Source organism: Pollicipes pollicipes, unplaced genomic scaffold (genome assembly GCF_011947565.3).
Source record: "Pollicipes pollicipes isolate AB1234 unplaced genomic scaffold, Ppol_2.1 Scaffold_2555;HRSCAF=2994_pilon_pilon_pilon, whole genome shotgun sequence".
NCBI classification, from domain to species: Eukaryota; Metazoa; Arthropoda; class Thecostraca; order Pollicipedomorpha; family Pollicipedidae; genus Pollicipes; species Pollicipes pollicipes.
In genome coordinates, this window is record NW_023596136.1 from 7,570,630 (window position 1) to 7,584,842 (window position 14,213).

At 54.5% G+C, this 14,213-nt stretch overlaps 1 protein-coding gene across 1 annotated transcript; it reads right to left on the bottom strand.

Moving 5' to 3' along the window:
• Nucleotides 1–1,440: 1,440 nt before the first annotated feature.
• On the bottom strand, nt 1,441–11,056 carry LOC119103188 (leucine-rich repeat neuronal protein 2). Its single transcript, XM_037226635.1, has 4 exons — nt 10,713–11,056; nt 4,842–6,542; nt 3,090–3,360; nt 1,441–1,835 (listed from the first exon to the last, which is right to left on the bottom strand). Exons 1-4 carry the CDS (start codon nt 10,742–10,744, stop codon nt 1,578–1,580), a joined length of 2,262 nt encoding a protein of 753 aa, XP_037082530.1. The 5' UTR covers nt 10,745–11,056; the 3' UTR covers nt 1,441–1,577.
• Nucleotides 11,057–14,213: the final 3,157 nt, after the last annotated feature.

Sequence of the window (14,213 nt, forward strand, 5' to 3'; positions counted from 1 at the left end):
GCACAGAGGCCACTCAGCCTGGACAGTCTCGGCTCAGGCTAGAAAAGCGAGCCTATAATCCGAGTACTGCACGTCGCCAGGCTCAACTAGAAGGCATATATATCTCTTGGTGGACGACCGCGCGAATCTGTGAACTGGCGCCCCAGGTCCAGACACAGAGGCGCAACAAACGTGAGTAAATTGGCACAAGCACAACAGACTAGATGAGATCTTGAATGGCGCTTCAAGTAACCAATAACAATTTCTCGAACTTGTGACCGTCCCCTAAGGACATACTGAGGCACACTGCGTATGAGACCATGGCAGCTATGGAGGAGCTGCTGCACGAATACTCTTCCTCCCTCCGAACGCGTCTTCTGCGAGAACGCTACAGTGAGGCTTCCTGCCGCCTGTCTGGGCCTGGAAGGCGGGCTGGCATCACCACATTTCCAGCCCACCCACCAGCCTGACGGTGCTGTCCGACCGCCGGCAGCTCGGACAGCTATCGGAGCCAGACCGCTGGACTCCCTCTAACGTCAGAGGCAGCGCAAGCGTCAAAGGCGGCTCTCCTTCCCGAGCTGCAGCCCTCAGCGCAGTCGCCCGTTGCCGGCTGAGCACGCAGCGCACTTTTCTGTATGTATTAGCAGCCTACACTCGTGTCAACACAGCGAGGACAATACGAATCCAGCGCTCGTCTCAACACCAAACATAATGACGCTGAGAATGACGTTGAGCCGGTGGCGCGTACGGCTCTTCAACGCAACTACTCACGAATCAGTTTCCAAGGTACGATAAGTCGGCGGACTCCGTGCCTACGTCACTTATGGTTAGTGCAGTGTACGATAACTTGCTAGCGAAACATAGGCCTAGAAGAGCCGCACCGTTCAGCAGCCATGACGCATATGCGACGCCGCATCAGAGACACGAAGTGGGAGGGCTTCGACCACTGCCTATCCGTTCTCCTCCACCCCTCCCTCTACCAAATCCTATGAAAGAAGATAAATATTGGAACATTCACTCGGCTTGCATATATCTCTAAGCCAGGCCCGCCGGTCGGTGAGTGGTCGTTCAGAAACACTGCAAACATGACTAAGCGCCGTCGGCCGGGCGGACGGCACTATCACACGGAGTCGGCGGCGCGCCAGCGGCCTAATATCACGAGAGTCGGGAACTCGGGAATGCCTGGCTGCCAGCTCATCAACAGGAGCTCTCGGCCAGCTGCCGCTCGGCCGGGCCCTCGTCGTCAACTTCCAGCATGACCACCTCCAACTGCAGAGGACTGGCGGCGCGCGCAGACTCCTCCGACCGTGTGGGACCGGCGGCGGACACTGCCTCTTCAGACCGCATAGGACTGGGAGCGGGCACCGCCTCCTCCAGCCGCCTGGGACTGGCAGCGGGACGCAGTCGGCGGGAGCGGCGCGGGGCCAGCAGCAGCCGCCGCCGCCCCCTCCTCCTCCTGCTCCTGCTCCTGCTCCTGCTCGTCTGCGTCAGCGGCCGGCGGCTCCAGCGTGACGAGCGGCGGCGCCAGCTCCACCGGCTCGCAGTCCGGCGGACACAGCTCGGCCATGCCGGCCAGCTGCTCGGCCGACCACTCGACGTCAGCGTCGCAGTAGAACTGGTCGCCGGGCAGCATCATGCTCTCGGTGCGCTGGCAGGTGCCGGTGCGACAGTTCTGCAGGTAGAGGTCGGGAAGGTTCTCCAGGATCTTGTTCAGCGTCTTCTGTTGATACTTGTAGGTCTCGCGCAGGCGCACGCGCTGATGTGCGCTGAACTTGCGGATGCGGTTCTGCTGGAAGATGTAGTTCTCGTGCACCCGGTTCATCTGGCTCAGGGAGTAGTCGCGCACCCGGCCGCACCTGGCGATCACATATGGGTGTCAGCGCACTCGCCGCAACCGCAACCCGGTACAGCAAAATACCGTGGCATGCGAGGTACGATCGGAAAGTCAGCGCCGTCTCCGAGGCACTCTCAGGAGCAGAACCAAAGGGAACAATGGCCATTTCCGCCAGCCTGATCCATTAGCTGTGTGATTTCGGCCTTTTACAGCCGCTGGTTAATGTACATTAACGTCGTTTTCGGGTGGCCGAGCTTCCGACCGCACGCGCAGAGTGAATTTCAGCACGGCAGAGCGGGCCGCCGCTGCGACTGCACACACGGGTGACGCCGCGTGGAGCCTCGGGGCGCAGTGACAGGTGAACCAGCGTGTGGCACGACATGGCGCGAGCTGGACTAAGATAGCGGACACTCGCCCCTCCCGGACGACTCTGTCGGAAAAGGCTTCACGAATTACTGTGTCACAGAATACTCATGCTACAGATGGGACGAGAGAAACAGCAAACACATAGGATACCGATAGTGCAGCAGTTAGCTGCACGTGTGGGAAACCAGAGGTGCGAGGTTCGATCCGCCTCGGTGTCCGCCGTGACCACCGGCGGGAGAAACAGACGCGCCCTAAGCCTGCAGCAGCTGAGTACGTCATAAATCCCCAGCCACAGCACGTCATACGTGTCACCGTTGGTGACAGTCCGTGTATCACGTCCCATCAGACGGACAGTATCGGAGTGACGGCTAATGTCCCAGACGACGATAGCGGGCCTGCCAAGAGCTCGGACTGTTGCCTTCGGTCGACGACGGGCGGCCAGCACTGCCTGACGCACAGTCTGTCCACACCAGGGCGGCGCCACGCCATACAGCAGCGGCCTCCGCAGACTCCGTGTTGACAGCAGACACGAATATTCTCATTTTCCAAACGTCCAACTTCACCGGAATTCGGATGTTCTGGGAGTCAAGAGGGTCACTCTGTCTGTGTCACACAATCAATCGCGAACAGCACAGGGATCTGTGCTTATCTATCAGTGGCGACGTTCAAAACGAATGGTCCAACGAGTCCAACAAGGCGGAAGGGAACTGCCGAGTGATTCTATGTCAGATACGTTAGGAAGCGTCAAGTCCGCCAGCAGTAAACGAGCTGACGCACCGGACGTGCGAGCCGAGACAGTAACATACAAACCTGACCAAGCCCGTCCGTGTAGAGGGTGCCGCCGACCGGGCGGCCGTCACCCCCTCCCCCCCCTCCCGCGGCGGCCGTCACCAAGGGGTCTCAGACTCGCCTGGTCCAGGTACTGGTCGCGGAATCCCTCGATCTGCTGCGCGCCGTAGTCGCGCATGTCGCCCAGGTAGCGCGCCTGGCCCTTGTACGTCTCGCGGATGCGCTCCACCTGCTGGTAGCAGCTGTCCTTGATGCCGGCCACCTGCTGGTTGTAGTTTTCGCGCAGGCCGGCCAGCTGCAGCGCGCGCCACTGCTCCACCGAGTCCAGCATGCCTTTGATACGCTTGGCGCGCGGCGGCAGCTCGTCCGTGCAGCAGATGCAGCAACCGCACCTGTGAAGGATGGGACTCGTCAGAGGCGGCGGTGGACCGGCTTACGGCCCGGCCAGCAGCCGCACCTGTGACGGGCGGGAGGCGGCGGCGGTCAGCAGCCGCACCTGTGGCGGGCGGACTCGTCAGAGGCGGCGGCGAACCGGCTTACGGCCCGGCCAGCAGCCGCACCTGTGGCGGGCGGACTCGTCAGAGGCGGCGGTGGACCGGCTTACGGCCCGGTCAGCAGCCGTACAACGGAAAAGGCCCACTCGTAATGATACTTAGCAGCGCCAGAAGCTGGTGCTGCTGTGAACTGAAGGCACTGTCCCGCATTCGTCGTCTTCCACACATCACGGCATCCGTGAGGTCAGTTGCACCGCCATGGTTCGAGACCTCAATCCTTTGGGCCTGTCGGTGTGGGCTAGCAGAGGAGCGCGGTCGATGATAACTCAGTCCACAAACACCCCCGCAAGGACAGAGATAGGCAACAGCCGAAAACCAGCAAAGACGCACATTTGGCTATCAAACTACAGAACACAAATTTGGGAGGTGTCCCGCAATACACCACAACGCGGCGACTAGGTCACGCGTTATAAAAAGGGCATGGGAAGAAATGTAACATTAAAAGAATCGACATGTGGCAAGCCGAATGATACTTACGATACAGCAAGCGTATATTGGACACTGTTATCGGGGCCACAGCGCACCATAACACAAACTAAATAGTACAACTGTTTAGTTAGTTATCGCCACATTTGGTATGCCAGTGTAACAGCAAGTCATAGCAAGTATCTCCAAGTAATAAAGCTTTCAAATCATACCAACCGATGATGAAACAGCTGTCAGCAAAGCTGCTACGTGAGATTCCTAGCCGAACATGGCTCATTTGAAGACCGAAAAGGGGCAAATATCGCTTATATTGGTACCGGCCTGCATCCAGAGCAGATGTTCAGCTGAAATACCAGCTAACTGTGTATGCAATATTACGGCGTGACAGCTGTTCAGCAATGTAAACATGATAGCGTCAACTCATTCACCAAATCTTGGGCTGCATGAAGCATTAATCTTTTGGTTCTCAACCAGCCTAACCATACATGCAGCACATCCAGAGCATTACAATTACGTACGCCTTCAATGCTGCTTGGGTGTCCATCACAGTAAACAGGCAGCAGCTGACTCCATCCAGTCCTTGCTCCCGAACGTTAGTTGTGTGCTGTGTTGTTTGTGTGGATTCAGTGGGTTGTTTCTGGAGCCTGAACTGAGGCCAGTATATATTCAGACAGGTAGACCAATGACCATTTGCATGGGACAAATTGTGCTTTCAGAATCGGCCATGCATGAACAGATAATGCTGAGAATGAAAATGCTCGACAGGTGACCTACGCCATCGGACGTGTTTGTTTGCTCGTCCAATGAACACATCGTTGAGTGTTGGGAACCTAATTTTGCTCCTACGGACGCTCGCCGACCCGACCCCGCAAGAGGCGGCTGCGGCCACTCACTTCCAGAAGATGTACAGGCTGAGGCGGACGACGATGGCGAAGGCGATGGCGGTCAGGCAGCCGGTCAGCGCCATCAGCAGCGCCATCATCTTCACGTCGTGCAGACTGCTGACGCCGACCGTCAGGAACACGCTGGCGGCCGCCGCGCTGGCGTCGTTCTCGGCCAGGCACACGTAGCGGCCCTGGTGGCGCGCCGCCACCGGCGACACCTGCAGCCGGCCGTCCGGCAGCACCGTGTAATGGTCGAGCTCGTGGTGCGCCGCCAGCGTCGCCGTGTGGCGCGGCGGGTGGCGCGCGTCGCCCGAGGCCGAGCCGGCCGGGCTCCAGTGGAACACGTACCGCTGCGGCGTGATCCACGTGAGCGCCGGCGTGGGCTGGCCGGCCGGCTGGCACGCCAGCACCGCCGTGCCGTTGTGCGGAGACCACGCCTGCCTCTGGTGCGCCGTCACAGAGACCGGATGGCACAAGATGTGCGCCAGACCCTCGGACAGCGGCACCGTCGAGTCGCCCATGCGGCAGCGGACGGCGTCCGCGGCGGTGGCGGTGGCGGGCGGCGGGCGCCGCACGTACCACTGCAGGCTGCAGTCGCAGCTGAAGTTGTTGCCGCCGACCTCGAGCCGGTCGAGAGTGAGCGCGGCCAGGCCGCGCGGCAGCTTCTGCAGCGCGTTCTGACCGAGGTCGACGTCCCGCAGCAGGTCCAGATGCCTAAAGGTGCCATGCTCTATCTCCACTAGACGCTCGTTGCGGCTGATGGTGAGGCGCTCCAGGAGCGGCGCGCGCTGCAGCAGGTTCCGGCCCACGTGCTCCAGTCGTGCACAGTCGGAGAGCTGCAGCTCCCGCAGACGGGTCGGCAGCTCGAGGTACGAGCGGTTCGCCACCGTGAACGAGTTGTTGCTGATGCTGAGCCAGCTGGCCTCCAGACCCGATCCCACCAGACGGCTGATATAATTGCGCGACAGGTCGAGCCGCGTCAGGTTCGCCGTCGCGTTGAACGCGCCCGGCTCCACGTGCGCGATGCCGTTGCCGCTGAGGTCGAGCGTGCGCAGCGCGCGCCACGAGCGCGTGTCGGCCACGCGCACGCTTGACAGCCGGTTGTGGCTGAGGTCGAGCGTCTCGAGCGCGGGCATGTGACGGAACCACGCGCCGGGGGCGCGGCGCAGCGCGCAGCCGCGCAACTCCAGCTCGCGCAGCCGCTCGGCACCCTCGAACGCATCCGCGTGCACACCGCCGGCCAGCCAGTTGTCGACGAGCCGGAGCCGGCGCAGGTGCGTGTTATAGGTGAACTGGTGATGATAAAGGCGCGACAGTCGGTTGCGCGACAGGTCAAGCGACTCGAGGCGCGGCAGCAGCGCCAGCACGTGCGGCGCCAGCTCAGCCAGGTCGGAGTCGACGACGGCGAGGCGGCGCACGGCGTGCAGGCCTGCCAGGCTGCGCGCGCCCAGCCGCAGTCCGGCGCCGCCCACCAGTTCCAGCGCCTGCACGCCCGTCACGTTGGCGAAGAAGTCGTCGGGCACAGTGCCGCTGCTGTTGCGCAGCACCAGGCGCGTGCCGGGCGCTGCGTGCAGCAGCAGCGGCCGCTGCAACGGCCAGTCGCTGCAGACGACGGTGGCCGAGGCGGCCATACAGGCACACCGGTCCGGACAGCTGACGGACGAGCCGACGGCCGCCGCCACCAGCGGCACCGCCAGCACCGCCCACACGCTGCAAAAAAAACAAACACACATCATACACGAGCCGACGGCCGCCGCCACCAGCGGCACCGCCAGCACCGCCCACGCGCTGCAAAACACAAACACACACCATACACGGCAGGCACAACAACGGCGCAGAGCGCTCCTTGAAAGTCCATTCTTAGTACTCGGGAAGGTTCATGGTACATAGCACGCAGCACTCGTTGTTCCAGTCCTTCATTAACCACCTATGTGGTGCTGTTCCAGTTTGTTTTTCTCTGGTCAGTTCCGCACTTATTTTGCGTGACTGCGCAACCCCACTAAGCGACCTGTTGGTAACTTTGGGAGAATAACATAAGATGCTTACTACTTAGACCAATACTTTGGGAGAAAAAGACTTACCTAGATCCATGGTATGGTAAGCTTTTTCACAGATTACCTACCCATATATATGCATGCGTTCTATGTTTGAGACTGTGTTGCTTCAGTGTGCCATGCTTAATACTGATGTTTTCTTTCATTTGAAATGCTTTTACATGAATTCGTGTACAAGTAAAAAGGCGCTTCTGTTGATCACCACCCATCGCACTTGTAAGCTCCCAGAGATAATGTAAATAAAAGTGTAATGACTCACAACACTAAAAAATTTTGTACTTTGGAAAAGTTGCACTCTGCTACCAGAACCATTTTTTGTCAATACTGGGTCTCTTGGGACCAAAGATCAACCCGATGGGATGGCTGAAGAGTCCGAAGGGATGGATGCAGGGACCTTATCATATCAGGGACCCCCGCCCATAGCGCCGTGATCTCAAATGTCAGTAAGACTATCTCTTGCAACGAAAGGGACTCCTGAGACAGAGCGTTCCTCTATTTCCGCTAAAGATCACGAGCAACGAACTGTCGACGATTCCATATTGGTTCTGGTTCTATATTGGATTCCTGGATTTCTCCTGGATTCTGGATTCCATATTGGTTCTATTCCATATTCCAGCTCTGGGACAAGAGACCCATATCTCAAGCAGGGACAAGGCCGTACCCAACAGGGCAGTACCCGCGTCAAGAAGGGGCCTCGAATCGGTCACGGGAAAATTTGCTTAATAAGGACGGGGACGGAGGCCCGACAGTTACAGGGTCTCTTGCGGTGGTCGGGGACACTGATAATTAAAGGAAACATAAGAACTTATAATGAGTGTTCACATTGAGGCAATAGTATTCCTGTCTCAGTCAGGCCCCCCAGCACGGAACGGTGAGTGGGCCTCCAGCCCTATTCCAGCATGGACCCACTACGCCCAACTGGAGTCTACGTGCCAGTTATTTGACCACCAGCGGCGAGCAGGGATGTTGTTGCATTAATGACGGTTCATGCGTCGATCCAGGGTCGACCGCGCGGGTCGGAAGGCCCCCGTGTCAGGGAGCGGACCAATGCGATATGATATATCTCTCTAAGGGCCCCCGGCCTGACCCGGGATGCCGCCCCATGCCGTCAGAATGACGGCCGGAAAACACATCGCGGTGGGACGGAATGGCCCTTCAGCCTTTGACCAGGAACAATAATGTACCCCGTAGTGTTGTACTCAAGGGGCTCCTTTACCGGAAAGAAATAAAGGGTCTCGCTAGCGTTGAATGGAGTGGGTCGAATTGAGTTCAAAACGCACAAAGCCACCCCACGTTTCCTTGACAACCTTCATCATTTTGCAGAACCAACTAGGGAAACAAGTGTCATCACAAGGTTTGAGACTGCACGCCTGGTGCCGATAGTACAATGGTCAACGCGTCTGCGTTAACCACTGTGTGTCTGGGAAACCAGAGGTACCGGGTTCGATTCCCCGCGGTGCCCTGCCCTTCCCGCCAGGGTGAGGGGCTGGCAACGCCATACATAGCCCAAGCAGCTGCGCGCATTATTAAGCCTCAATGACACGCCCGTAATCTCGGGGAGCCAGGACAGCGATGGCCTGGGTTGCAGTTTTTCGTAAAACTGCTCGGCGTTGGCCACTGCGAGTAATGCCAAGGGGCGGGCGCCGAGCGCGCAACAATGGCCATCGTAACATCATGTTTCTTAATGTCTTTCAAAATCATTTCGTACGGCTTAAAAAGGAAACTGGGCGAAGTTCTTTTTCACAACTTTGGGGATGTCCTCTGGACAGGTTTACAGTTACAACACGGACGATAGATATTATTCCTTTACTCTTTTAGTTCCACCACCTGACTCTGACACCATTTTGTGGTGCTGTGAAGACTGACACGTTATTGTCATCAATCTAAAAATCGCACAGGGTGAGATATACGCCCGGAATATCTCTTGAGGTACGATTTGGTGTCCCAAAGAGTTCAAAGATACTTCTTTCAGATGCGCCATCATTTTCGTCCGCCTGTTGGCCACAGCCTAATGCTAGCTGCGGGGCCGACGCTGGGCAGCCTAGGGAGACTGCAGTGGCTGGCACCAATTTTTTTTTCTGCTCAGATATGCAAGTGTGAATTCTAAACCCTATGTTACATAATTGGTGCCACTACTCAATTATGACTGAACAGCACATAATAGCAAAGTATATCCACAAAAACATGGTAAAGTCATGTTAATACAAATTGTTAACCACTTTGCTCTTTAATCTACATTTACAGAATCCTTGCTATCTCTGTACAACCCAGATCAAAATTCTGACAGTTTCTAAGTACTATCAGTTTAAGAAGAGTCTGCTAGACAAATGTAAAGTGAAGAGTGCTGGTGACTGACTTCATGCAGTCAGTTAACATTAAAACTTTGTCAGCTCATCTACTAAACACTTGAAGCAGCATCATCTTGTGATCAAATCTGGCCTATGCTCCAGTTATGGAAGATACATATATATAATATCTAAGAAAAACATGCTATCAATAACAAATTGGCCAGTCAACCCTGTGCCCCCCTTGCCAAGGCTCCAGCTGCCCCCTGCATATGGCCAATTATCCTTATAGCTTCATTGGCATGACAATACTGAGACCTTAATGTTGGCAAGCTGCAAATGATGGTACTGGATGTTGATCAATGAGGATACTTATTACAACATCTTTAGTTGTCACATATGTGATAGGCAATACAAATCTTGTATTAAATCCAAAAGTGCAGGTCCTGTAGGCAGGTGGGAAGGCTTAGTGCTGCCTATATGATTTAATCTCTGAAAAAACAAGCCTGGAATGCAAGAAAAAGATGCTACCCTAAGCATATGTACAAAACAATTAAATCTGAGCTCTGTGCACTAAGTACATGGTCAGCTGTAGCTTGACAGTAGGGAGAGCCCATGCTTCAAATAATTATGCTGTTGCAAAGGTTATCTCAAGCAAACATGCCACAAAACAGTCTTGAAATAAAAACAAATATGATAATTGATCACACTTTGACCACACTTGAGCTTGCCATGCACACCAGGTTGAGACAACTGATGTAATATGGGTATCTTACTCGCTAGATTATTTTCTGTGGACTGGAAACCAACGTTGCAGGATCATATGGTGCAGGTCATATTGAGTGAGGGGCTCAGGATTCATGTCCCTTCAGGTTTTATCTGAGTAGCCCAATACTGGGCATGAGTATTCAAAAAGAAGAAAGAAGAAACATCCAAAGGCTAAGAAAGTATCCATCAATAATATGTTATAACATAGAGACAAATGTTGCTGGTGAGGGCCATGAAAAATCTAAAATATTTGTAAATTGTTTTCATGGCAAATTAGCAGGCAAATATTTGATGACCAAATAAGCTGATATCTTCTTCTTCAAGTTCATTTGGCTAGAGCACCAACCATCCAATTATCTCACCCAAGGAAGAGAAAAATAACACTTCAGGTGGAACGGTGACTCGTTGTTTATAGGGCTCATGTAATAAACACTGCTTACTATGAGTGCTGGTCTCATAAACAAATTCCATGATAATGTATGGGCTTGGTATTTAAGGAAAATGAGGGAAGCCAATTTTGCATACATGGCTTGAATTTTTACATAGGTCTGCTAATTGTGATGTAATGAGGCAGAGGTCAGCATGCACATTGTACAAACACACCCAACTTTTGTGTTAGGAGCACCACATGCCTTTCAGGGCACAACATAGGTTGCATTTAATGCACAGCAATAAAATCAAATTTAACCATTGACTTAGATCTGGAACATGAAGCATTCCATTAACAGCATGACAAGCACAATAGCATGACAACTAACACAGGTCACACCCACCTGTATGCATTGAAGACACGACTACTCCCCATCTTCAACTGAAACTCACATGCCCATCCCTCACAGCTGTCAAAAGCAGATGCAGACAAATTTCGGTTTTCTTCCTACATAAAGCAGGGAAGAATGCATCCAATCTATTACCGAGTGGCCGCGCTACAGTCGAAAACGGAATGTTGAGGAGCCATCACACCAACACATCAGACATCCGCTGATTATTCACGGTAATCTCCAGATTCAGCGGACCATATGACACCGCTCAATGCCTTACGCAACTCGCGAACAGAAACAAACAAGGCACCCGTCACTCCCCGCTCTCCTCGTCGTCACGATTTTTCTAAGCTGCACGCAAGGTTCACCGTGCAGCGTACACAATGGGCATTTCATACGCAACACATGGCTAGCCTTAACATTTTTTAGCCAATCAAAAGTGACATAACGGAGGGAATTATTGATTCGCTTGAAAGACTAAGGCTTGATTGGGTCCTTTTCCGTGAGTCGAGCAGCGCATAACGTAGGCGGAACACCCGTATAGGTGCGCAGCTCTTGCTAATATTCTATTTTAAACACAAAATTTCACGGCTGGCACCAAATGTTATATGTAGAAATCGGCTGCGCTTGCAGAAATCACTATATCATCTCCAGTTAGCTGAACTTATTTTGGTGATAATGTACTCCGCGGCGTTTAATGCGTTTGCTGGCCCAGCACGTGACGCACAAAACCATTGACCTATACAAATCTCAATGCACAAAACTAGCAGTGTTTAAAAAAACGAAACAAAATGCTATGATCGCACGAGCTGAAGACGAAGTCAAATATAAGAATGAAAACAGTACGAAATGAGCCTGGAGAATCATGATAACTAGAAGAGCCTCTTAGCCTTATAAGGCAATCGCTCACAGCGGCCACCCGCCGTGTAGACAACACAACGGTAGCGTTTTAAACGGATTAATGATGCACGCGTGCAATGCAATTTTGCGCCTGACAGTACTGCTCGAGGGCTGTTCTCTCCTTGGACTCTGGTACTGCCTGAGTCGTGTTGGATGGCACGAGAATCGCTCCTGGCGGCGATTAATATTTGCTGATATATGCGCCCTTAACAGCCGAATGCTAACTCAGTCGGCACAGCAACCCTTTGACGCAAACGCCCTGTTCGGAACTCGGGTTTCCTGACCCACACAGGGCCTTCCAATGCCTCATCATGAACTCTCATCGTAAGCTCCCTTATCCACCTTCATCGTCAGAGGGCTCCGACCAACGCAAGAGGCCCTCTGGCCTTAAGAGTCCCGTTCCTGTCTCCGTTCAACATGCATTCTCTTGGGCGACTGGGGGGCTCTGGCTAACACAGGAGCCTCTGTTACGCACTGTAGATCACTGACCGACAAAGGGGATCTCATTGCTTCAAGTGTCTTAACCAATGCACATCGCGAGTCCCGGCCTTGTCGCTGCTTGGGAAATAGTCCTCAGGGCTCAGATCGACACAAAACCGACGACTCGGTGTTGGCGTTCTCTGACCGAAAGAAAGGCTTGCATTGTCCCAGGGTGTCCCCAATCGGTGCATGAGGCTTTCTGACCGACTTGAGGGTTCGGTTTCTGTGGGTCAGGGCCCTTACAGGGAGCAATGGCGCAGGCAGGCAGGGGGCACAGGGGGCACAGGGGACACGTGCCCTCTTAGGTTCCGAGGGTGGAAGGGCCCCTCGGGGCCTACAGTTTTGGGGCCTGATGTGAGGCCCCGAAAAGTCCGAGAGGCCGACCGGAGGATCGCATCCAGCGGCCCGGACCGCAGGGTTGGGCACTTCAATGCCATCTGGAGGGACTTGCGCGTTAATCAGGGCCCCCGAGTCGATAAGAGCGTAAAGGCGGTCAGACACCACCCATTACGCACAGTGTCGGCACTGGGCCTGAGGGTCCATTCTCAAAGCAGGGAGAGAGCAGGAGCCAGCGATTTACATTCTTCGGGACGTCTGCCAAGGGCCCACAGCGCCTAACAGGGAGCTTTGTGTTGGCAGAGGGTGCGAGTCGGCCAGAGGTAGTGTTTGAGGAGACCCGAAGAGTCTAGAGGAGCTACCGGGACCGACGATCAAGGGCCCGATTGGAGGGATTAGGGGCACGAAGTGTTGGTCGGGTATTATTCAGGGTCTCCAGCCTGTAGGGACAGGCCCTTAAATGGCGGTCAGATGGCCGATTGCGCCGATCGCGGAACCTCTGAGTCGATATGGGCCTATATGCCGATCAGGTACCGCCAGTACCGCACAGTCAGCTCCGAGTCGATATGATCCTGAGGGCCCACTTCCCAATCATCTACAAAGCCGGAGATAGCGACTTACACTGGCCGGGGCCTCTGCATCTGTCAGGGGTCCACAGTGCCTAACAGAGGGTCCTGTATTCGCAAGGAGCCCCTAACTGACCAAGTGCAGTGTTCGATGAGGCCCGGAGAGAGGCCAGGGCGGCCCGCCCGAGCCGACGATCAGTGCTCGGTTAGAGGGCATGAGGGCCCGAAGGACTGGCTGTAGATCGCATAAAGAATCACGGCCCGTTGGGTCGCGACCTTAAACATCAGCCAGAGGTCCTCTTGCACCGTTTGAGGACCGCCTGAGACAACGCACGTGTCTCAGTCGACCAGAGACCACGAGCAGCGAACGATGGGACCCCTGTCAGTCTCAACACTGGAGCAAGAGTGAGGCCGCGGCCCCGAGTTACGTTGGCCTGGATCCCTGAAACAATGGCTGGGCCCCTGCGTCGGTCAGGGGCCTACAGTGCCTAACAGGGGGTCATGTGCCAGCTAGCGGCTTCAGTGCCTAACAGGCACTGAAGTGCCTAACAGGCACTGAAGTGCCTACAGTGCCTAACAGGCTAGGTCATGTGTCAGTCGTAGGCTTTGTTTGAGGGGGCCGAAGTTGGCCACCGGGCCGACGCTGCGCCGCCCACGGAGATTGCCCACGCCGGGCGTGGAGGTTTTTGTTACTAAGTCTTGGGAGCGCGCATGTTTAAAACAACGTACATCATTCGTATCACTAATCGATTCTGGCTGAGTGTTGAACATTTTCTTCAGACATGGTCTGAAAAGTTAATACAAACTGTTGACCCATCCGATCTACAAGCTACATTCGCGGGTCCCCCAATATCTCTGTAGAATCCAGACAAAATTATGACAAAGCTCATAAGTTCTATCGGCTTAGAAGGAGTCCACTGGAACATTTCAAAATACAGATCGCCAGCGTTTTATTCCATTAAATTGCTCAACTCATGGTCTCTTCAGTGTATTGACTGGACAATTCAGTCACAGCTTATCTTGCTGCAGATTCTGGCTTCTATTCCGGCTATAGAAGGAAACAATGACAAAAATGTGAATGAAAAGTATATCCTCGCTAGCAAAAAGGCTATGTCTGGCGATTTTTTTAGGGGGTCTTTTATCTAACAGGAGCTCTTTGCCAACCTTCAGCCTTCACTTGCCAATGCTCTGGCCACGCGACTGAAAGGGAGCATGCCACCTTCTCTGAACT